Here is a 23,870-nt window from a genome sequence, read left to right as displayed (position 1 = left end):
TTACTTACAGGTCCTCAGCTCCCCCCACCCCCCTTGCTTTCAGCCTGGCAAGGCTGCACCATCACCCAAAGGAGATGACAAAGCATCAAAGAGGAGACACGGGCACTTATGCTATAAAGATGTGCTAACAAAGATCACAAACTGGGCCTGGGGGTCAAGAGAACCAGCTTCCCGGGAGCTCAACGTGGAGCAAATGGACAAGATTCATGTACTGGCAGGTCCACCACCTGGCAGGGGTCCCGGCTGGGAAGTGTGGCCTTCCCACCCCCAGCTGGTCTTTAGGGCGGCAGTTTTTATCTTGACTTTAAGATGCTGTGTGGCTCCCTGAGCTGATGTTTCCCAAACTCAGCAGCGAGCAGAACCTTGACGTGCCTCCTCTCTGTCATCACTGGGGCACACCTACCACCCCGCAAAGGGGTGGGCTGGGGTGAGGGGTGAGGTGAGTGCCATACCTGGTCCAGCTTCCAGTGGAACTCTGCGGGGCGGAAGGTGTCCGCCTGGTCGAAGTCCTTGCGCAAGAGGAAGACGAGGCGGCAGTTGTGCACGTACAGGGCGTAGTGATGCCGATTCATTTCTGAAAAGCAGAAAGAGGAGCGGAGTGGTTATAGTATCCCTGCATCAGTCTCTGCCAGGGGAGTCTTCCCCGACATCACTGAGCACACCATCCAGGGGGAAAGGGATGGGCATGGCAGTTTCCCCTTTTATTATCAGATGTAATGAATGTTCTAGAACATGCATGGGGGAGCTCACTGAAATGGAAGAGGAAGATTCAAGAAAACCCACAGCAAAACTTCTGCAGAGAAGCCATTTGGACTTTAAATACCAGCCTGACTTATACTCAGACACCGCATCAGGCCCAGGATAAAAATTATGTAGCGTTAATGAGTTTTGTTTTGTTTTGTTTGTACAAATACTTCTGGGAGGGTTAAGGGGGCTCTCTGACAATCACGTCAGCTACCCCCGGCTCCTTTAACACAGCTGGTTCCTCCTAGGGTGCTGGCCTTTTGTTTCATTTCATCAGGCTTGACAATGGTGACCACAGAGCAGGTCTCCTTCTCGACCTTATTGTGTGCAGTTAGAGGAAGTGGCTCCATTTGTAGTTGCTAGGAGGAGGGGGCAGGTTGATTTTTCAGCATTAGTCATAGTTCTGTGTCCTTCAAAGGCAATGAATAAATACCTCTCCCCATACACAATGGATGGGATGTTTCCCGCCTCCGATACCAATACTTCCTTTTCTGCTTAGGAAATCTCACATCGTGGGTCCCAGGCATGAAGTCCTGCAGCCACAAGATAACAGCTACTGCCAGGGAGGAGCTGTTCTTTGACCAATACTCAGAGAACTCACATCTATACTACATAGTAGCATACACGAAATCTACTACAAGGCGCATGCTCCATAAATGACGGATGGATGAGCAGGTGATGTGCCCTTGTAGAAAGAACATGGGCCCTAGCAGTCAGACAGGCTTTGGGTGGAGTTGTAGCTCTCCATGATTCTGGGAGAATTCTTTAGTCTCTTAGAGCCTCAGTTTCCATACCTATGGAAACATCCCATGACAGGGATGCCAGATTATCCTAATGCATCATGGGAATAGGACAGGGAGATTGATTTTTGTGCATCCTGTATAAACCTTGAGGTGTGAGTGTGAGGAATCAATACCAATCCCTGGGCTCTGGTTGGCCTCCATGCCATGGCGATTGGTTCAGGGCCCAGGCCCAAGTCACGCAATGCAGGCTATTCTCTTGGCCACAGGCCTTCTCTCAGGAAAGCGATTCAGTTCAAGCCAGAGATTCAGGAGCTTTCCTGAGTGAGTCCAAAAAAGAACTCTCTTTTATCAGAAAGAAAATAGAAGAGATGTTCTCTCTCTAGAAGTTGTAGTATATAACCAGGATGCATGGAGCTGCTGCAACCATATTTGCTAATAACATGAAATCGATACATATATGGGGGCAGATCTGAGAAATTGCAGAGAAAAGAGCCAAGCCCTTGATCATATTTTGCCTGAAGCTGTCATAGCTCTGGACATGTTCAGTTACAAAAACTCTTAACTTCTCTTTATTATTTTGATTTCGTGGATCATCTGATATCAGCTTGATCTATATTTCCTGTTTCTTATAACTGAAAGCATCTTAATTGATACAGGGAGGAAGTATGTGCAAAGCGGTTGCCAGTGTGGCAGGGTTGCCCTGGGCCAATGTCTGGGTGGCCACTCAGCCTTGGGCCTGATAAAATGCCCAAGTCTTCATTATAGGGATTTTATCAAATATTTCTTGTTCCCCTCACAACTGCCCAACTGATTTCCATTATCTATTATCTATTGTCAGGAAAATATAGAAAGAAGGACTTTTTCCCCCTTCTTTTTATTTGGAGTCAGGAGAGATTGTGAGTGAGGAAGTGGAATGAGAGGAATGAATGGAGTTCTGGAGCATCTTCTAGCTTAGGAAAATTCTCCCTCCCTCTCCCTTTGTTAATCTGGATTCCTAGAGTCACCACCCACAGTGGGGTCACTGGTTTATTTAGTGGGCTAGGGACAGGGTACACTCAGAAATCCGCTTCATTTCTTTTCATGACCCTTGTGTTCTTTGGAGTAGTTAAATGTTTAACAAAAAGAAGCCAGATAAATGAAATAATAAAGCCCCATGACACAATCTTGGATTGTTATGTAATCCATATCTTTAAAGAATATTTTATCACGAAGAGAAATGATCTGGATATAATGTTACATAAAAGAAACAGGGAACATAATGGTATCACATGCATTATAAAAATAGTGAGAATTGTTAAGGACATTCTACATATGCATAGAAATAAAAATGAGATTTTATTTGGTAATGAAATATGCCAAATGTAATCAGAAAATATCTTTAGGTATTAGGGCTTTAGGGGATTGGTGTATTCTCCTTTATACTCTGTGTTTTTCAGGTTGTCTGATATAAACATGTCTTGAAAAGATGTTTCTGATATATAAAAGCCTAATAAAGCCTTAGTTTATTCCTGATATTTTTTAAATTTAGGGCAAGAAGGTGTTACAGATTTCTTTTTTTTTAGTCAAAGAAGTTAGAGGAACCTTCCCCATCTTCTTTGTGCTGGGGCTGAGCTGCTTACAAGGTGTGGCTCTGTGCCATGACCACAGTGGAAAAGCGCCAGGTAAGCTGCCTCCAGGTGCTGACATGCCTGTGGGGTAGACTGCTTGGGTGACAATGAAGCATCATCATTTAAGGTGGTGGGTTAAGCCAGAGCTGCACAAAAAGTTCCCTAAAAACTCCGACTTCCTGCACTGGGGTGGGGCCCTGGCATCTTTGCTTTTTTACAAGCGTGCCAGAGATTTCTGCTGTGTAGCATGGTTGAGAACCACTGGTCATCAGAGCATGGGTCTGGATCCTGGGCCCAGGACCCGATCCAATCTTGTTTCTCTGGGTAATTGGCTGTGTTCCCCAGGCCAGCCACTCCACCTTTCATATTTTAACTTCCTCTTCTGTAAGCAAGAACATTCACATCTGTGTGATCTGCCTCCCAGGGGTATGTGATACATTGCAGAAAGGACTCTATGTATCTGGCCTTGAACCCCAGCCCATGCTGCTTTGCCTTGGTATGTTCAGCCCTAAGCCATTTTCTCATTGATGCAGGGCCCTGGATTATGATGGGAGCACCTTGCCAGGCGCTGCAAGGACCGGGCTGCGGGGTGATTCCTGAGATTGTGACCTGGACGATCGCTGAGCTCTGAACCCAGTCCCAAACCTCTGTGTGATCTCATGCATATCTGCAGGGTCCTTCCTGAATGAAGGTCCCAGAAAAACTGATCCTTGTCATAACCGTTCGGACAGACTTACTTTATTACTAGGGAAAGCTGGGCAACTCTCTCAGTTTCTACATCTGAAAAAATGGGCTAACATAGATTGTAAGGAGTGATTGCAATTGAAAATGTGGAGTCCTAGGAGTAGCATAATGTGGAATAAAACCAGAAGTAATATGATAGTAACACCATCAAGTAAATAAACTGAGCACTGATTTTATAACTGATGCTGAGTGATTTCACGCATTATTTCATGTTTATTTCCCCCATTTTACATATGGGGGAACTGAGGCTCAGAGACATTAGCTACTCCTCAAAGATCACACCTGAGAGTGAAAAGGCTGAGCAATGAACTTTGGGTGTCCAGCCGCAGAGGCTGAGCTGTGAGCCACTCTATCCTACCTTCTCACTGCAGTATCTGCTGGGGATATTATTTATTTTGGGTATTTCTAAGAAAAGTAGCGCTTGAAATAGGGAATTGCAGAATTATAATTTAAGATTGAATTGTAAAATTTGTATATCTAAATATTTGTGTGTATGTGTGTGCTTGTGTGTGTGTGTGCACAGGCACATGTGTATGGTGTGTGTGGTGACAAGTGCGCAGGATTGGAGTTAGCTGGATCTGAGCTTGCGTTTCAGTTCTGATCCTTACTGGCTATATAACTTGGGACAAGTTATTAACCTCTCAGGGATGTTTCTTTATCCTTAAAATGAGAAGTACAATCATGCTTTCCTAAAATTGTAGAGATCTGAGAAACAGTCTACAATAGTAATATCTAACGCAGATGGCACCTGCCCTGTGTCAGGCACGGTTCTAAAGCTCTACACGCGCTTTAAGTCATCTAATCCTGATAAAAGCCCTATGAGGTAGATTATATGTCCATTTTATAGAGGGGGAAAGTGAGGCACAGAGAGGTTAAACAACCTGCCCAGTATCACACAGCCAGGAAGTGGTGGAGTGCTTTGAACCCCCAAGCTTGAACTGCCTTGTGCAGGCTCAGCATGGGGAAAACACCTAACGGAAGTTAGCTACCGGTATTATGTTTGACAGTGATTTTGAAAATTACCATGACCCTTTCATTGAAAATAAACTTTTGGACATCTTACTACATACAGCATCGTGAAGGTAGAAGTGCTTTGAAGTAAGAATGAAGTCCCCCTGCCCCCCAACTCCCACCGCATGGGTCACAGCTCTAAGTTGCCTCTGGGGAGGCTGGGGTTCTAAAGAACCCGGTTTGAAAGCAACTAGTCCAAGATTTTGCATTCTTTGTGTCTGTGCCTCTTCCCTGGTCCCGCTCTACCCCAAGCCCAGAAAAACTCAGCAGCCAGAAGACCAGAGACAAGAGTATTTTCCCAGGATGCCATCATGCTCTTGCTTTTCATCCACATTGTCTGTGGCTGTGTCTGTGCCTAACCAGCTGGGATGTAACGGGCAGACTCACCAGTCTTGTCTGAGTTGCAGAGGATAGTTTCCTTCTCGGCTCTCACACCAGGGCTGGGGCCATGTTTCATCCACATGGTGATGGTGAACTGGTCTGTCAGGTTCTTGGGCACAATCCCATCGGGGATCTTGGCACCTTGTCTGCCATCAAACTTGAAGATCATCTCGCTGCTGTCCACGAGCAGTCCTGCTGTCCAGTTGGTGGCAGCACTGGGGGACGGCAAGAGGTCGATGATGCCAGAGGAGGCTCCTGCAGGGTAGGGGGGCCAGAAAGAACAAAGGGTTATTTATTCCTTACAGGGTGGGTGTCCTCACCTTCTGTTTTCTGCTCCTGGGTCAGGATGAACTGCTCAATGTATTTACTCAGCAATCTCAGCCAACCTTCCAGGAGGTGACTCCGGAAAAGAAGGGCCAAATGCCATCCCTGCCCCTGAAGGGTCTTGCAGAGGTGAAGGCATCAGTAACCGACAGACAAAAAATGTTGCATGTGACACAACAAGGTGCAATGAACAAGGAGAAAGTACTGTGGGAATTTAGGGAAATGAGAACAGGGGGGCTGTTAGCAGGGAAGTTTCCTGAGCACAGAAGGCCAGATTTGGTGTGGATCAATGAATTCATTCATGCATTCATCCATCCATTAACCTATGAGCCATTTATTGAGTACCAACCATGTGCCAAGACCCCTGCTAGGCACTGGTGGTGTAGATGTGAATCAGTACAGTCCCTGAACTGAGGTAGCTCAGAGCCGACAAGTAGACAGACAGCTGTGACACAGTGTGATCAGGGGTCTTGGTCCTGTTGCCATGGGAAGGAGTGTGAGCCACTTTGTACTCACCACGCTTTTTTTTTTTTTTTTTTTTAACACAACCATTATGTTTAGGCTGAATGATATGGTGGTCAAGAACATGGGTTCAGAAGTCTGCACACTTGATTTTGATGCCTTGCATGTCCTTTAGCTTTTCTGCCTCTCCAGCTCCTGCTGTGATGTCTCCCTTTCCAGTGGGCTGCAAGGACTGAATAAGAGCCCTCGCTAGAGCCTGCAGCAGCATGCTGGCCATGTGGAGAATACTCACTCCATGTTACCTGTGACTTTATCCTTATTATTATAATTATTTTTGCTACCACTATGATTCCAGGCTAAGGCACGAGGGCTAAACTTGAAGTAGTGGGAGTGTCACAGGTAGATTGATGTCTTAGGAAGGTCACACCAACAGCTTTGTGGAGGACAGAGCCAAGGTGGGCAGAAGAGGGCAACCCCACAGAGAAGACTGGATGCCTCAGTTCAGAGGACCCTTGGGCATCCTCTGACTTCCCTCGGAAGCTCAAGTACTGCCAGCAGAGCTTTCCACATCTTTATGTCCCACACAGGAGTCAGGACTTGGCTCTTTAGGGGAGGATAAGAGACAGGGGCTTCCCAATATTGTTAGGAAATGAGAGTCAGGGAGCTAAGGTGTGGCTGGTGCAGGGAGCTAGGGTTCTCCCAGGATGGCACTGACCAGCCAGTCGTAAATGGTGATGGGTTTAATAGACAGTGGCTGTGTGCATTACCTGATCTTTGTCAGAGGTCCCTGGATTTCTGAATTCTGTATATCAGAGTCTTACCTCGCCTAGTATTTGGGTTCCAAAGTCAGCTACCACAAATATCTACAGTTAATATCTACCCTTGAGAATCCTTCAGGAGGGTGCCATATTGAAAACCAATATACTTCTTTGAAAATACTCAACCAGCCAGTTTTCCCTTTCTCCTTGGAGCAGATGATCAAGTCTAGAGTTGAGCATCCATTGGTTTGCAATAGAAAGTTGTGCTATGTGAAAAATAAGTATCCTTAGAGCTAGTTGCCTTGTTTAGTGCTGTGAAAGGCTTGCCCTGGGAGAGGCCTCCAGGAACGTGGCATCTAGGAGGCCAGGAGATTCCGGTCTGTCAATTCATGATCACCCTACAGCATATGCTTATCAAAGGGAAATGGGGGTGGTGTTGATTGCATTATTTAGATGTGTATGTCCTAGGAGTTTTGGGTTGGTGTCATGCCTGATACATAGGAGGCACTCAATTAACATTTCTAAGTGTCCTTCCTCCCACCCAGTGCCTCCATGAGATACTTGTAGCCATCCACCCGATGCTCAGGTGAGCTTGCCCATGAAGCCTCCTGTCTGTGCCCCACACCTCTCACCAATAGTTATTTGTTCTCATCCCATACCCCTCCAGCCTTGTCTAATATCCATTTTATTTATCTGATAAGCTGATTCACACTAATATTTCAATGACTAACAAAGCTTTAAGGGTTATCACCCTCCAGAGGTATCTGAAAGAAAGAAATCTATCTAGGTGGTAGCAGGTAGAGATTTGGGAGTGGTTTAAGGGTGGGAGATTGTGGTGTTTTGCAGCAAATTCATTTTCTAGGAACCCCCAGCATAATGCAATTGCTTCTTTGACCCATAGGTAAATTGGCTCTGACACCAGGAGTTGTGTGTCAGGCTCTGAAATTTCAGGTAATCAGAGAGGTGCAGGCTAAGTGCTCAGGACTCCTGATGGCCAGCTCATGCCAGGGAAGCCAATGCAGTCTAGCAGAGCCAGAGCAAAGGTGTGTGCTTGATGACTGCCAGCGCTAGCTTTGCCACCAATACCATTATTATTTTCCTAGGAACCAGTTTTGGGGCACTGAGCACCAGACCTGAATTAAGTACTATAATGCTTTTTCTTAGTTACTCATCTACATGGTGAATACTGTCATGATTCCTGGCTACAGGTCAGAACCTGAGGCTCAGTGAGACCAGGATCACAACTAGCTAGTAAGTGGGCCCATCTGCAGGGCTTTGCAGTTCCAAAGCCCATGCCCCACACTGCACCACTTCAGTGAACCTGGAGTGAGACCTTGTAACCTCCTCCACATTTTACAAATGGGAACCAAAGCCTAGAGAAGGGAAATGTCTTGATCAAGGTCACACAGCCACACAGCTAGCTAGAGGCAGGCCCAGCTCCTAGAGACCCAGCTAATATTCATTCTACCACACAGTATGGTATCTTGCCAAGCACACAGCACAATCCCCTGGGATCCCAACTCCCTACACAGATGGCTGTCTGCAGAGAGGCACACTGAAGACAGCATGTGCCCTGGTAAGGCCACGGATGCAGACTTCCTGGATTCCATGGTGTGGGGAGCAGCAGGCCACCCTGCCTAACCCACAGATGTTGCCTACCAGAAAGCAACAAGCTGTAAGTAGCCAGATGGTACAGACTTCCCCAGCTTAACAGCTTATATTTCATTTCTCAGTGCACTTACACAAACTGAGAGAGATTTACTTTCTCCCAAAGTTCCTCTCTCTCTCTCTCTCTGTCTCCTCTCCTCAAGGGATCTCATGGAAGGCTGTGGGTAAATAGGACACATCACTTGCAAAGATGGTACAGCATTGTCTGCACACAGGGTGTATTTAAGAAGCTCCTTGGGAATCCTCTGTGAAGGTCCCTGGGAACCCAATCAACCCAATCAAGCTGCTTAGAGTCCATGCTGGTCTGGTGCACAGCAGTTGCAGCTTGAGTGTGTGTGTGTGTGTGTGTGGGGGGGGGGGGGTTTGGAACCAGAGTTGAGGTATGATTCAAGGTCCCTGAGCTCTAGCATGGGGAAGCCTCTCTGAGCCAGCAAGTAGAGAAAGAGGGGGTAGATGAGGCAGATTTCAGGACACATTGTGGTATGAATGTATAAATGGAACCTGGGGACACTGAACTTCTTTTTCTTTTCTTTTCTTTTTTTTTTTTTTTTTTTTTTGACACTGAACTTCTTAACTGCAGGGTTTGCATTCTGCTCTGGGTTGGCTTTGGTCAGGATAGAGTGTCTGTAGCACTTCGAGGTGTGGCAACGATGATTGATATGGAAGCTCAGGTCATGCCTCCTCATGGTCCACCACAGGGCAAGAATAAGTGGGAGCGTCTTAGGGGAAACTATTATAACCAAAGACACAGGTCTCATTCTGTGGAGTATTCTCACAATTGCAATATCAACTCTCTATTATTTCAGTAAATATTTATGTAATGTCTAGGTTATGCCAGGCACTGTGGTGAGAAGGCAGCAATGAACCAAACAGAAGTTGGTCCTACCTTTAGGGACACAGTAGACCTTTGGTGGGTGGAACAGGTCAGCGGGAGAGACTGGCAGGGGAGGACAGCGAAGCCCCCTTGACAAACGTTGTACTAGAACTGCATGGCTGTAGAATGCATTCTGCTCTCAACACGCATCTCTGACCCACTGATGGCACTTAGACATGTGACTTGCTCTGACCAATAAAATGTGAGTGCAAGTGACACATCATACCGGGGCAGAAGCTTTAAGAGCCAATTGATGGTTTTCCATGTGTCTTTTCCATGTGCCATGAGATCCACGGTGCTCTAAATAAAAGCTGTTTGTTAGCCTAGATCCCAGGGGGAAGCCACATGGAAAAGAGCCACGGCCCATCCAAGAAGGACATGCGATGGGAATGATAAATGAACTTTTGCTGTTTTGAGCCAATGAGACATTACGGTCATTTGTGATTGCAGTATCCTGCTATCCTGCTAATCCACATAAGTGACTGACATCATTGGCTATGATTCCCATTTCTTCTTTGGCATGTCTTCAGCATGGACAGGGAGTACTTTCTGATGTCCTTTCAGGAGCTCACATGCTGTTGACTCTATAATCTGAGCTTCATTCCACCATTGGAATCCTAGACGGGAAGGGTTCCGGCACGGCCTTGCAATTGGGAACTTGGGTCTTCAGGTGGAACAGGCTGGGCTCTGGCGGAGGGGTGCTCAGTCAGGCTCCTGGAGCAGGGCCGTGGATACCCAGTTGCTGACCAGCTCGGGCAATGCCACTGAAGGGAAAAACCTTCTACCCAACCTGGGAGGGCATGCCCTAAGACAGCTGCTCAGGTGAAGCCAAAGAAATCGGCGTATCCACTGAGATGCTTCCTGCCTATGCAGCCCTTTGCTGATGGATAATTAATGATTTAATCTGATTCCTGATAGCTGTGTGCCAGTTTTCCTTAAAGCAATAGGCCCACTTCTACTCTCTGAGAACGGAGGTACCAGCTATGCTAGGGGACTGACACTCAAGCCTGGAAGCTCCAGCCTTTCAGAGGCAGCTTGGGGAAACCGATGATAGCTCCTGGAATTGGGTGTTTCTGGAGGTACAAATACCTCTGACTGTGATTTGGAATGAGGATGAGCTCTGTTAAGTTTCATGGCGTAGTAAAAAACCATGATCTTAACTTTTTTTTTAACATGTCTTCCCAGAGACTGAAGTGTCGGGTTCTATATAACCTCAGGGGTTACAGCATTTGGACACTCAACAAACATTTGTCGAATTAATAAATACATAAATGAATGAACGAATGAATGAATGAGCAAATCATCTATGAAAATCTCCAGGCTCACAAGTGCAAAAATCCTGAGAACAGCTTCACGTCTGGTGATCAGAAGTGCTCTGACACTTGACTTAATAGCATGCTCTCATTCTGTGACCTTTCCTTTGACAGGGCCTGCTCTCCTAGTTCTTGACTCCACATAGAGAACAGCTGGCCCAGGCAGCGTCTGTGGAGGTGTGGGCCAAGGGCCAGGAGCCCTGTGATCCCGAGGAGGAACAGCCCCTGGCCTCTGAGCTGGGGAAGGATGCGCGTCACAAACTGCTCTTCTATTTACTGTAATATGTAGTGACTTAGGGCCATTGAAGTGGTCCTTTCCTGGGGCTGTCGTTAATGTCAAATTTAATTTGGCCCAGAGGTCTTCCTAAGGGTTTCATGGGGCATGTCATACTCAAGGCAGTTCTGTGACATTTCACTTCTGGAAAGCCTGGGCCTCAGATGACAGACCCCTTCATCTTGAATCTCTGAATTCAGAGGAAATGATAAGCACTTTGCCCAACTTCCCCAAGAAGCCTGGCTTTATGCAAAGCAAGCCTAGTGGCCGGCCATTCTAGACTATGTTCTACAAGCTGAAGGGGACACAGGTTCAGGACCCCTGCATTGTTTTTATTTCAAGGCAGAATGGAAGTGTCTCTGTGCGGGCTCAGACAGGCTGTTTCAAAAGCTGCTGCACCTGTCAGGTACTTCCTGACAATAGGCTTTGAACCAGCTATTGTTTGCTTCTAATGGAGCCAGTGTCGCAAGAGGAGGAAGCAGGTGGACAGTGACCAGGCATGCAGAATGCGCCTCCACAGAGACACCCCTGCCTGGGTCACTGCACAGCTATGGTATCACAAAACAGATACTGGAGCTCAAAGGATCCAGGAAACACCCCCAGGATAGCCTCCGTAGTGTACAAAGGCCGGGAGAATATTGACAGAAGGGAAAGCCCTGGAACAGCAAAGGGGGGGAGGATTCTAGTGGGAAGAAAACATGAGCTAAGATTTAGGAAAGAGGGACCAGCCCGGCACAGGGACAGAGGAGGTGTCCCGGCCAAGAAGAGGGAAGAAACAGGCTAGGACATTGGATCAGCTGGGTGGGGGCAGGTCCTCCGAAGCATCCAGAGTCAGGCCAGCATTGAACACTCGCACCTGGGTGTCCTACAGGCACGTGTCCTCACAGTCCCTAAATCTGCTCGTGCCTGGATTCCTAGTCCTGATCGGTGGCACCCTTGGCCAGTTAGATGCTTATACTAGAGTCATCTTAGATTTCTTCTTTCTCATTCCTGACAGCTAATCAATCATTGATTAGCTTGCTGATTTTGCCTCCTAAAGCTGTCTTAAATGCATCCCTACTGCCACTCCCCTGGTTCAGAACTCATTATCTCTTGCTTAGACCATGGCAATAACATCCTAATTGGTCTCCCTGTTTCCATCCAGAGTCAATAAAGATTTGGAATATGAAAAATGCATGGCTGCTGAGGCTGAAAGTGTCATAGCCATTCCCTAGTTGGGAAAGCCTGCAAGCAACTTGTCTACCATCCACTGAAAACACATGGAAGCTTGTCCAGCACCTAAACTGCCCCATAGGAGCAGGAATTATAACCCAGACTCTGTTTTGGAAGCAATCCAGCCTGCATTTCCCTCACAGTTTGGAGAGAGCGTGGGGCCTGGTGGGCTGCCTCCTTCGGAAGCCTACTCTAGCACTGGATGTGCATCTGGGTTCCACGCATTTGCTTCTGCCCCCTTTTCCTGAGCTCTCCCTCCATGGAATTCAAGATTCAGGCTCCTGGCATGGAGGCAGGAGTGGCCCTGGCCGTCTGGTAACTCAGACAGAGTCCCCACAGGGTGGTGGGCGCCAGGCCCAGGAAGGTCACCAGAAGGACACACAGACCTCCCCCGATAAAGGGCCACTCCCAGAACCAGGTAAGCTCACATTCTAGGGGAGCCTGCTTTCCTCCCTGAATTGCCTGCCTTCCTGCAAGGTGAGGCTGGCAGCCCAGAAGGAATGAGCGCTGTTAACAACCAGATGCAATTTTGCTCTAAAGTTTCTTCCCTCAGAAAAAAATAAATAAATAAATAAATAAAAATCCTTCTTGCTCTCTGTATCTCCTCATCTCTCCCCAGCAACATTCAAAATCAAATCACAAGTGCGTGCCCTTGGGCCCACCTGAACTTTAACAACCTGATTCCACCATCTCCTTCTAACCCGGAGGAGGTTAGGAAATGACTGTAACCCATGGTGGCGTGAGGTCGAGTTGACTTCTAATCCAGGTGCACGGGGAGTGAAATGGCCTGCTCGTTCGCAGTAAGATGTCGTCTGAGGTGGCTTCTCCGCACACGGAGGGAGGCAGAGCACTAGAGGCGGTTTTCTGCATACTCTAGGCCCGACATCCATTTTTGCAGGGGCTGTCTGGAGTATTGAAATTGTGGTGATCTCCCCAATCTACTGCTTTGTTCTGGAGAAGCGTGTGTCCCCACAGGCCTTCCTGACAGCTGGGTGACATGATAAATGGGAGGTGGCCCACATAGGGTCCACTTCACATTCACTTCTAAATTTTCACCTAATTCTTTGGGCAAGAGCAGTGTGTGTGTGTGTGTGTGTGTGCATGTGTGTGTTTGTGTGTTCAGGAATGGTGAGGGAGGCAAACTGCCCCAGCGGTAGCAGTGGAGGGCCCCCTGGGAGGGGACGGCGCCCCGGAATCGCACTGTGTTCAGGAGGCTCCTGTCCCTTTTGTGGAGATGGAATTACCCCCAAACACAGGTCTAGTCTAAGGGTAAGCTCTTTCCTAAGCTCCCCATAGAACAGATGTGAGTTCCTGAATATTCTGGGAGAGAACAAGACAGCAAGGAAATATATGTGGTCCACCTCACCCCAAGGCCCATTGGCACGTCAGTGGGCTGGCTTTCTACGCACGGGGGCCCTTCCCACCATATGGAGCACGCCACAGGCTGACTGGGAGACTGGCCTTCTAGCTCCCAAGGCCCGGCCGCCCTTCGCAGCTACTGAGCTGAACAGCCTGCATTCGGGTAGAACTACCTTCAAATTCTGACTCAGTCACCTTCTAACCAGGATCTCGAACCTGCCATTTCTTCCTCTCTGGGTACCAATTTTCCACCTTTATTTTTTTTAAGATTTTATTTATTTATTCATGAGAGACACACACACAGAGAGAGAGAGGCAGAGACACAGCCAGAGGGAGAAGCAGGCTCCATGCAGGGAGTCAGACATGGGACTCGATCCCGGGTCTCCAGGATCACACCCTGGGCTGAAGGCGGCGCTAAACCGCTGAGACACCCGGGCTGCCCAATTTTCCACCTTTAAAATGGAATGAATAACAACCTCCTCACACTGAAGACGAGAGAATTAAAGTGATGCGTGTGAACGGTGTGGCAGGTGTACCGAGCAGGTGCTTGGTGAAGCCGTTTCCTCATGTCGTACCGCTGTGGGCCTTGTTCCCCTAGTTCCCAGTGGCTCCTTCGCTGGGGCATCGCCTCATGAAGACAGCAGGTCCTCTCCCCTGTGCTGCGACACCTTCGCGGGGCCCACCTCCTCCACCCCAGCTGGAAGCTAGGCTGGCTTTATTGGTATGCCACCTAGGGTGTCACGTGGGGCCTGCGCTTGGGGTAGGCATCCCAGCTTGGTTTCATGCTTTGCCACTGTAGCCTTAAAATTCTTAAATTCTTAACAAAGGCTTCCTATTTTCATTTGCAGTGGGCCCTGCAAATTATGTAGCTGATCCTTTGGGGAGGAAGCCGACCTCTCCCCGGTGAGAGACACCACCCTTCACACTGGCCCCTGGTCAGGTGCCTCTTTCCAAACCAACCCAGTGGAAGGGAGCCCAGGTTTCTTCAGGCTCCATGATAGGTTCTCTCAAATACACTAGGTCATTAATTAGGTTTTATTGATGAGGAGTAGAGGCTTTGTCACATGCCTTGCCTCCAGCCACACAGTTGGTCAATGGTGGGATCTGGTCAGGTGTTCCTGATGCCGAGAGCTGAGCCATCTGACCCTTCAACCATAATAAGTAGACTTCATATTCATCCAGGAGTAACATATGCCAATGCGGGTTGGGAGGGACTAATTCTTTCATAACATATGTTTTGTATAAATCATTTAAAAGCAATTAAGTAAAAAAAAAGATCCCAACAGGAAAAACCTACCACATAATTTCTGAAGGGATCTCTCAGAGTAGGTCTCCCGGTCGCAGCCCTTCCCGATGTAATTGGTCTGCAGCTCCGTGGTGATCTGGATGGAGGACACGGCCCCGTCGCACGTCTCCAGGTGGATGCTGGGGAAAAGCGGCACGCTCCCGGAGCCAGGCTGATACTCAATCCTCTTGGTCCAGTCTGAATAAACAAGGAAAAGGTTAAAGTCAATCGGGTACGGCCAGTTCTGCTGTAGCTCTTGTTCTGAAAATGTGAATTTGTTCCAGCATAATTGATATATTTGGGAACAATCTGAGGATAAGAGGAATTTCACATTTGCCCATTATGCAAGATTTCCTTCCTGAGAAACACTGGGTGAAGGCAGAAAGCGGCACCCAGCTGAGCCGAGCCAGGTAGGAATGCACAAAACACGCCCATGGACACGCCTCAAACGTCTAGCAGCCACGCAGGCCACTGAGTGTTGAGGGCCACATCCACCTGCCCCCACAGTTACAACTTCCCCTCCATTCAGAAGCACCCCCCTTGTCGCGGTTCTGCTCCAGCTGCAGCCCTCCCCCATCCTCTTCTGCGGGCAAACATCAGGTCTCTTCAAGGTGACGTGCCATAGTCATCGAAGTACTTGTATATTTTCTTAACCACTTAACCTGTGTAAAACCAGGCTAACATGTTTTCTTCCTCTCTTTTCTGTGTGTCACTGATGACATTTTTGAGTGTTACGCTGCTTGCTCCACTTCCCTCATCTTGCCTAGTGGGGTGGCTTTTAGGAATGGGTATGTCCCGCCATACGACAAGAGGGCATGGTAGTTCCGGGTTCCTGGGGGTCATGAGGTGGGGTGCAGGATTCTTTCTCAAGCGTTCAGGACCGTGACCCACTTAAGTGGAGCCGATGGTCTTATCGATTCTTCTTAGTGGAAGAATAATTTGGAGATGATAAAGTGTTGGAGAGGAACAAAACCACAACCAAAATGGCACCACACAAGATAGAGCAATCAGCGAAGATAAACACCAACAGGGAGTGTACACATGAATTGGCTGGAACAACAAGAGCAGCAGTCGAAGGGCAGAGGACCCTCCAGGCAACGCTGCGCTCCTAGTGACCACGCACAGTGCTTGCTGACAGCAGTGGGCGCACCGCGCTCTGCGAGGGCACGTCTGTGAGGTCTGTGCAGACCTAGCCAGACCCGGGGGGCAGGATCAAGGAAGGGGACCTACGGACACCCTTGGCTTATGAAGCCACATGTTTGTCACATAAACCTTGCTAGAAGGTATCCTTTTGCTGAAGCAGAAATAAAAACCTATGAAATTGCCTGTGAGGAAATCTGGCATTGATGGGTCAGGTTCTTCACAAGCCCCCAGTGGGCCCCAGGCTGCCATCCTGAGCGATTCTGTGGAGGGGCCAGATGCCTTTGTTCACTGAGCAACCGTGTGTTCGGGGTTTCCGTGTACGAGGCTCTGCATGGAGCATCGAGGATACAGCAGTGAAGGAGCCAGGAAGGGTCCCTGTCTTGCGGAGCCGGAGCAGGGGTGGGGGTGGCTTGGGGGGAGGCCTGTGCTGTCCTGTCTGAGAGAGTGAGTCTCTGAAAGAAAAAGCGGTGACAGAGAGAGGCTCTTTGGATGCAGAGAACTGTCTGAGCTGAGGTCTCAATGCCAAGGATGGGTGTGCGTGGGAAGCCTCAGAGAAGCAGGTTTGAAGCAGATGCCCCAGCAATCTTGGCTTGACGCTGTCTGGTCAGGAAGTTTCTGGGCAGGTTAATGAAGGTCTCCAAGCCTCGGGCACCTCATCAATAAAATAGGGACCTTTCAGTGTTGGGGTGAGGAACGAGGGCCTCGGTGTGTGCATGGCATGCAGTAGGGCCTCGGGTGGTGTTATTCTAGGAGAGGAAGGGAGATGTTCAGTCCAGGGGTACGAGTGTCCTTGCTCTGCAACCCCGCCACGTTCCAGATAGCCACGCCATCTGGGTTTAGGTCTGAACCCCCAAGTCAACCAGCTACCCTTTTGGGGATTTTCTCAGAGCAGGCCAGGAGTAGAGACTGCACGCAGGGTTGTAGGTGGCTCACCAGGAGCTTACCACGGGAGGATATTTGGGTGGGAGGGACTGCATGCGAAAGAGAAGGTACCCAATTGCATGCTTTTCCTCAAAGCCTCCAGCAGCTGTGTCTGGACTAGCCCATCACCTCCTGGAGGATGAGATCCTGGAGCTGCTCTAAGCCATGTTCCAGAGGCCCCAAGTTCAGTAAAGATGAACCACTGGAGGGGGGCAGCAGGGTTTTTGTCAGGTGCATCTGAGGTCAGAGCTGTAAGCAGCAGTCCACACTCAGCCAGCCCTGGGTCTCAGGGACAACGTTTCCTGCCTCTGAACGCTCGATCGTGTTGTTTCTTCTATACAGAGCTCCCTTTCTATGCCTTTCTGCCGTGGTAACTCTGCGCAACCTTTCCGAATTTCTCTGGTCTGGGGAGATATGCTCACCTGTGCTCCACAGCATCCTCCACATCAGACACAGCACTGGACTCTAAGCTTCATGGTACTCTGAATCCCCATCACGCTCTGTGCCCAGTGCCTGGCACAGAGTAGATGCTCACCCGATATTGGTAAAAAACGTGAATGAATCCTGCAGGATTCATTGGTATGCTTGCCTCCCCCCAGTAACTGGGAGCTGCTGAACGGCAGGGATTGTGATGTTTATTTTCGATCCGTCTACACTGAGGTCAGAGCGTAGGGAGTATTTGCCAGGTGGATCTGGGGAGCCTCAGTCACCTAACCCGGCTGCTGCCATGGCTGCCTTTCCTGAGCCACAGACAGAACTTGTGGCCTATTCGCCCCTCTCTGGTACTGCCCCCGTCTGCCCCGACCTGCAGTCTGACCATCCCCACAGCAGCCCATAACATGTTGGGTTCTTTTTGTTCTCAGCAAGGCAGCTAGTCTAGAGCTGCTGATGAAGGGAATCTACTTCCTGATGCTAAGAAAGGGCACCAAGGAGGAGGTCTCTTACCCTTCCTTCCTTGCCTCACCCCTCTTTCCCTGGATTTTCCCTTCTTCAAAGATGCAGATAGGAAAATGGAGAAAAGTGGTTTTGTGTAGTGGTTTTGTGCCATGGGGTGAGCCCTGTGGCAGCAGCTCTTGGTTTTTTTGCCACTTCTGCTGATGCAAGGTCTTCCCACATCACCTCCTTCTGGAAGCTTCTTCATTGAAGAAGCCCAAGCCATCTGTGGTATTGATTCCCTCTCTTCTCTGGGGGCTGTGGGTGTCTAGATATTTTGGTGGTTATCTTTGATGAGAGATTCCACCTAAAATCGTTCCTAGAAGGAGTGCAAATAAAGAAGCAAATGGGGGATCCCTGGGTGGCTCAGTGGTTGGCTCCTATCTTTGGCCCAGGGCGTGATCCTGGAGACCCGGGATCAAGTCCCACATCAGGCTCCCTGCATGGAGCCTGCCTCTCTCTCTGCCTGTGTCTCTGCCTCTCTCTCTCTCTCTCACATGAATAAATAAATAAATAATAAAATTAAATTAAAAAAAAAAGAAGCAAATGAATAATGAAGGGAAGGTCAGTGGAGGTACAGGCCTAGGAGAGATTTTATTTCTCTCACCACCTCCAGGCTGGGGGTGCGGGTGGGGGGCAAGGGCCTCTTTGGGAAGAAATCAGGTACAAAATAGCTCTGGAAACATCACATCTGCAGTGGCTTTGCTGACCTCTCAAGGCTCGCTTTTGAGGGTTCGCAAGGAACAGGCAAAAATTGCAACCACATAGTAAAAGAAATCGATGAAGCTTTCTGAGTGTAGTGTCCTTGAGAGAGTGGGAAGCTCACACAAACATCATTCGTTTTCCAAGAAAGAGTCTGAGATGGGGATCAAGAGAGCAAAAGGCAAGTCATCAGATTCAGCCTTTGTCACATGAAATGTCTATTCATCCTCAACTCCTGGAGGTAGGATAGCAATATGGGTGAAAGTCTGGCCTCTAAACTCAGTGTGCGTGGGTTCAACCCCCACCTCTACCATTTCCTGCATGACTTAGGGCGAATCATTTACCCTCCCTGAGTCTCAGTTTCCTCTTATCTAAACATGGTGTTTACCACCCAGTATTTGTGGGGGGAGGGGGATTAAATGCAGACTAATTTTAGTGCCAAACACAAAGATTATGTTCAATAGATATATTATGGTTGACTTACCGTTTATTCAATAGTACTTACTGCAGGAAAAAAAGGATATACAATTACTAAGCATCTATAAGGTGTAGGCACTTATACATCTATCTTTTTTTTTTTTTTTTGCTTGATCCTCCCAGGAATCCAATAGTTATTATCTTAATTGTGCAGAGGACAAAGCCATGGTTGACAGTTGGCGTGCCTTGCCCAAGGCCAGGCAGCTCTTTTACAATAGTTCTGCCATGGTTCTGAGGATTTGCCAGGATGGAGAACAAGTGCAATTTTTACAGATTATTTTTGAATGTTCAATTTATACTGATATATATAAACATAAATATATACATATATACATCAATGTGTAAAGTGATCATCTCTGATGTTGGCAGAGAATCAAGGAGTGTTGTCAGTTTCATCACTGCCTGACCTTGAGGGCAGCTGGTGGGGACACTGGGGTTGCTTTGACCCTGGAGACTGCAGAGGACTATACTTGAATCACATCTCCCCCAGAGGTGGGTGATGTGACCTCTGCAAAGCTGAATGAGTCATCTCTGAGCCTCCACAACCTCACCTGCAGATCTGAATTAGTTATACCTCCTCATGGCCTTGTCATGAGCGTTGAAGGTTAAGGGCTCAACATGGTGACCTTCCTGTTGAAGCCTCACAAAAGGAATGTCCCGCGCTCTGGTTCACAAGCTTCCTCAACTTCTCTGAGCTTTCCTGCTTAGAAACAAAATCTTTCCAGTTTATAAAGGACTTGGAGACTAGTTTATGAATTGTGGTTCAATTTTTTTTCTTAAGTGAAGAGAAAGGAAGCAGACTACCTCTTGTTTTGATAAATCGGGCTCAACTGCCTTGTAGGTATTCCTGGAAAAGTGAACAGTGAATGCCTTTAGGAATTAAACTCCTTCTTCCTTGGTTAAGGAATTAGAAACATGATGATTTTATTAGAACTCCTGTTAAATTTGGGGGGACACATGCTTTCTTATCGGGAGAATATTAACCACTTGGAACTCTCATATTAGATGCCTGGAGTTGGAAAAAAGCAAATCTGAGAGTTCTGGAAAGCAGAGAGTTTGCAGGTTTTTGTAATCCAAGACATTCAGAATTGTTCCACTTCTGTCCTCAGAAGTGAGACTGAAGGATGAAAAGGGAAGACCCAGGTATGTCAAAATAGTCTTCATTCCTTAACTGTGGATGCTTACGGGCCTCCAGCTCTTCTTGGTCTCCGCTGAATAGGCATCAGGGTTTCTAGGGAATCTCTGGGTTTACACAAAGTGAGTAGCTGGATGTGGGGATGCAGGATAGTGGGAGGGCAGGAAAAGGTTCCCCCTGCACAGGATCGTGCAGGCGGCTGACATTCTAGTCTCTGCAGGCATCATTAGAGATCTGGCATCTTTCAAGACTTTCTCCAAGAGGTGGGTGACTTTGATTTGGGCACCAAGGGGCTTCCTTTCCTATCAGCAGAAGCTAGAGAGGTACTTTTGCTCAGCAGGGAGCAACTTTATCTCCATGGCCATCCAGTGCATCTGAATTTGGGGTGGATTAGGAAGTAGAGGAGGCTGGAGAAGTAAGTAGAGGTCAGATGATGAATGCTGGGTAAGAGGTTTGGGTTTCACCTAAAAGCTAGTGAAGGGCCATAAATGCGTGTTCAGTGAGGGCATAACATATCCAGATTCTGCTTTGAAAAGGTCATTTGGCAGCTGGATTAGGTCTGGTGTTCATTTTCAGAACATTAGAATACTCCTGATCATCAATCCATGCAGAGGGCCCCCTCTGACAGGGTCACACAATGGGGAATTAACTTCAATTCAGTTCGATTCAATTTAATTAAATTCAAAAGTGTTAACTCTGCAGCTGGACACAGTTAGGTTTGAACCCTGACTCTGCCACTCCTTGGCTGTGTAGCCTTGAATAAATCACTGAACTTCTCTGAGACTCATTTTGCATCTGTAGAATGAGGCTAATCCCCTGCAGAATTGCTTTGGGACTTGGAAAAAAGATATGAAAAGCACCGGGAACAGAGAGCTACTCTCATTACTACTATTATTATTGTTCTTGTATCATTCTTATCACTTTTCAGATGCCAAGTCTTTACTGAGCACCTACTATGTTCCAGCAGAGCCCTAGACATGGGAGGCACAAAAGTATGACCGACTCCTAACCCTTAACTGGGAGCCCACAGCCAAGGCGGTAGCAGCCACAGACAGCAGCCAGCTCCTACTGAGCAGACAGAGGAACAAAGTGCAGGCTCCAGGGAATGGAGAAGTAAATTATGTTGAGTAGGGCAATCGATGAAGGCTTCCTGGAGGAAGTGACCTGGGCATTTGTCTTAATATAGGTTTTATTTATTTAAGTATGGTAAGGCCAAGAGATCAGGGTGCTGTTGCCACTGAACAGATCATTTATTACACTCAGAGATCCCAAGGAGAGGGGGCTATGTATACCACTGGGGGAGAAGCAGTGTGGCCAGTCAGGAGGCAGAGGGGGGTGGGGAACCGGGCACAAGAGCCTTTATTGTGGTTTCCATGGGAAGGAACAGGCAAAGCATGGTAACCAGGTTTAGGATTGCCAAAAATGCTAGTTCGTATAATTTCAGTGGCCTCTGGTGTACAGGGGCTGTCCCTTACTGTCTGGTTCTTGGCCCTGGAGCGGTTAGGGCAGATAGATGGAGGCACAGGGTTTGAGAGCCCAACAAGGAAGGTCGTTGGGGGTGTGGGTTCTGGATCGGTTGGTCTGTGTTTGAAGAGCAAAAGGGTAAGCTGTCTCTTATCTTTGAATTGCTAGGAATTGGCTAACCCTGAGGGTCAGCAAGACCCCAGTTGTCAAAACAGGAGAATACAGACAATAAAAGGCAAATATTGAGGAAGGTGGGGAATGCCAGAAGGCAAAATAGAACCCCAGGATGTCTCCATCATGGGCTTGGGGCTGCACGAGGCCAAGGGGGGCTATTTAGCTGGGAAATGATGAGTATAGTATCCCCCATGTCAATCTACAACTCAGCATCCTGACACGACTCAGAAGGTGTAGACCTATGTGAGGCTGGGGGTGGCCTTCTGGGGGCCCTGGTGCCAGGTGGGCCAGAATGGGGAACTTTGGGACCAGACTGAGTGCTGAGCTGGGTGGGATCTTTAGGTAATAGAGACTCTTCCAAAGTCTTCATATAAGGGTGACAAAAGCTGGCTTCTGAGCTTCATCTTCTCTCCCTGCTCCCCACGTGGCTCCTAGGGGTGATTTCCTCAGTGTCCAAGCCTGACCTTGGAAAGGGCCATGATGACACTTAGATGACAGAGTGCTAGACTTTTGGATTCAGACCCCCCTCTGTTCACCAGCTCTTGTACCTTGGGCAAGATACTCTGGGCCTTGATTTTCTCATCTGGAAAATGGGGGGAAACGACAACTCCATCTCATGGGGATGCTGTGAAGAATAAGTGAGACAATACAAGTGGTAGGGCCAGGACTTATTCCAGGCCCACCTAACTCCAAAGCCCAACCCCAGAAAGCATTCTTTGCTTTTCTGATTTTTTTTTTCTTTTTACATTTCCTCAAGTGCTGCTCTGGATCTTTAACTGTGAAGTGGGACATTCAGCTGGAAGGAGACAGGAGGTGGTGAGGTGTCAGTGAGGCTGGGAACCCAATCCTGGCTCCGAGACGAGCTTCATGCTCAGAAGGGCCTTGTACTTGCTTTACTGCTCTACCATCCCTGTCTTGAAATTCTTAATAATTTGAAAACGAGAGGCCCCCTACTTTCATTTTGACCTGGAACCTACAAATTATGTAACTGGTCCTGCCTTTAGCTGAGTAACCTTGGGACTGTTCCTTAACCTTAAAAGCCTCTGTTTCTTCATCTGCAGAATGGGGATGGTTATTAACCACCCAAAAGGAGGAACCCGGGCCTTGGGCTCAGACCCACGTGTGAATCCCAGCTGTCCCACTTGGTGCCATGTACTGTGGGCCAGTCATTTCCTTCTGTGCCCGAGCAAGCAAACCCTCGTGACACTCACGCGGATGCTGGTGATACTATCACCTATTTCAGAGCCGTTGAAAGGGTTTATGTCAGATAATAAATGCAAACCACTTAGCCCTGTGCTCCACATATAATAGGCCCACACACAACTTAACAGGGATTAAATTATGTGGCTTTCTCTTCTCCAATTAAAAGCAATTACATGCAGGCACAGTTTTAAAAGAAACCAAACCACAGACTCTCTGAACTCAATTACAAATACAAGGAATCCTCTCTCTTCCTTTATTGCCGACCCCTTTCCATTTACTACATTTTAGTTTCACAAAGTCAGAGCATTTTATTATCTTTTCATTCTTCCTCAAAAGAGATTTCTTAATTAAGTACAAAAGGGAAGAAGAGAGGGGAAAAAAAAAACAAAACAAAAACATGCCCATATCACAGGGTAAGCCTCAGGCCCGGATGTTCCGTTCCTGCCCTACCTGTGGCTGGTCTTCCGCTGCTTCCAGCCCTCAACTCACAGGTGCCTTTGTAAAGGAGGCCTCCGGGCCACAGCTTGATGACCAGCACCCTGCTTCCACCCATCCCTGCCTGTCCTCCCCTCTGGAGCATCACTTACTTACTTGTTTATGGCCCATTCGTGCTCTGGAGCATGACTTGTGCATCACCGTGCAGAGCCTGGTCCACACTAGGTGCTCGGTAATGAGTGAGCGATTAAGTATATGGAAACCAGAACCCGTGCATGCACACACACACACGCACACTCACGCTCCAGGTCTGGCTGTCAGGGGCGAGGAAGGTGATCATCTGGACCCAGAGAACCTCTGCTGCTGTCCAGGTGGGATAGCACACCTCAACCCCAGCCAGCTGCCAAATGACAGACTGCCAGGCATTACAGTGGGAATGATTTAAGACATGGCTGCTGGGTGTGTGTGTGTGTGTGTGTGTGTGTGCATGTGTGCGTGTGTGCATGTGTGTGCATGTGTGTGCA

At 48.1% G+C, this 23,870-nt stretch overlaps 1 protein-coding gene across 2 annotated transcripts in view; it reads right to left on the bottom strand.

Moving 5' to 3' along the window:
- CLSTN2 (calsyntenin 2) overlaps positions 1 to 23,870 on the bottom strand; it is a 623,447-nt gene that overhangs the window by 100,306 nt on the left and 499,271 nt on the right. For both annotated transcript variants that reach the window (XM_049099645.1, XM_035704913.2), the window contains exons 6-8: positions 14,772 to 14,957; positions 5,237 to 5,485; positions 453 to 574 (exon numbers count right to left, since the gene is read on the bottom strand). In XM_049099645.1, the coding sequence (XP_048955602.1) occupies positions 453 to 574; positions 5,237 to 5,485; positions 14,772 to 14,957 (557 nt within the window). The remainder of the gene's footprint in view (positions 1 to 452; positions 575 to 5,236; positions 5,486 to 14,771; positions 14,958 to 23,870) is intronic.

Source organism: Canis lupus, chromosome 23, assembly GCF_003254725.2.
Source record: "Canis lupus dingo isolate Sandy chromosome 23, ASM325472v2, whole genome shotgun sequence".
In the NCBI taxonomy this organism is placed as follows: domain Eukaryota; kingdom Metazoa; phylum Chordata; class Mammalia; order Carnivora; family Canidae; genus Canis; species Canis lupus.
This window is presented reverse-complemented; position numbering and strand designations above follow the sequence as displayed.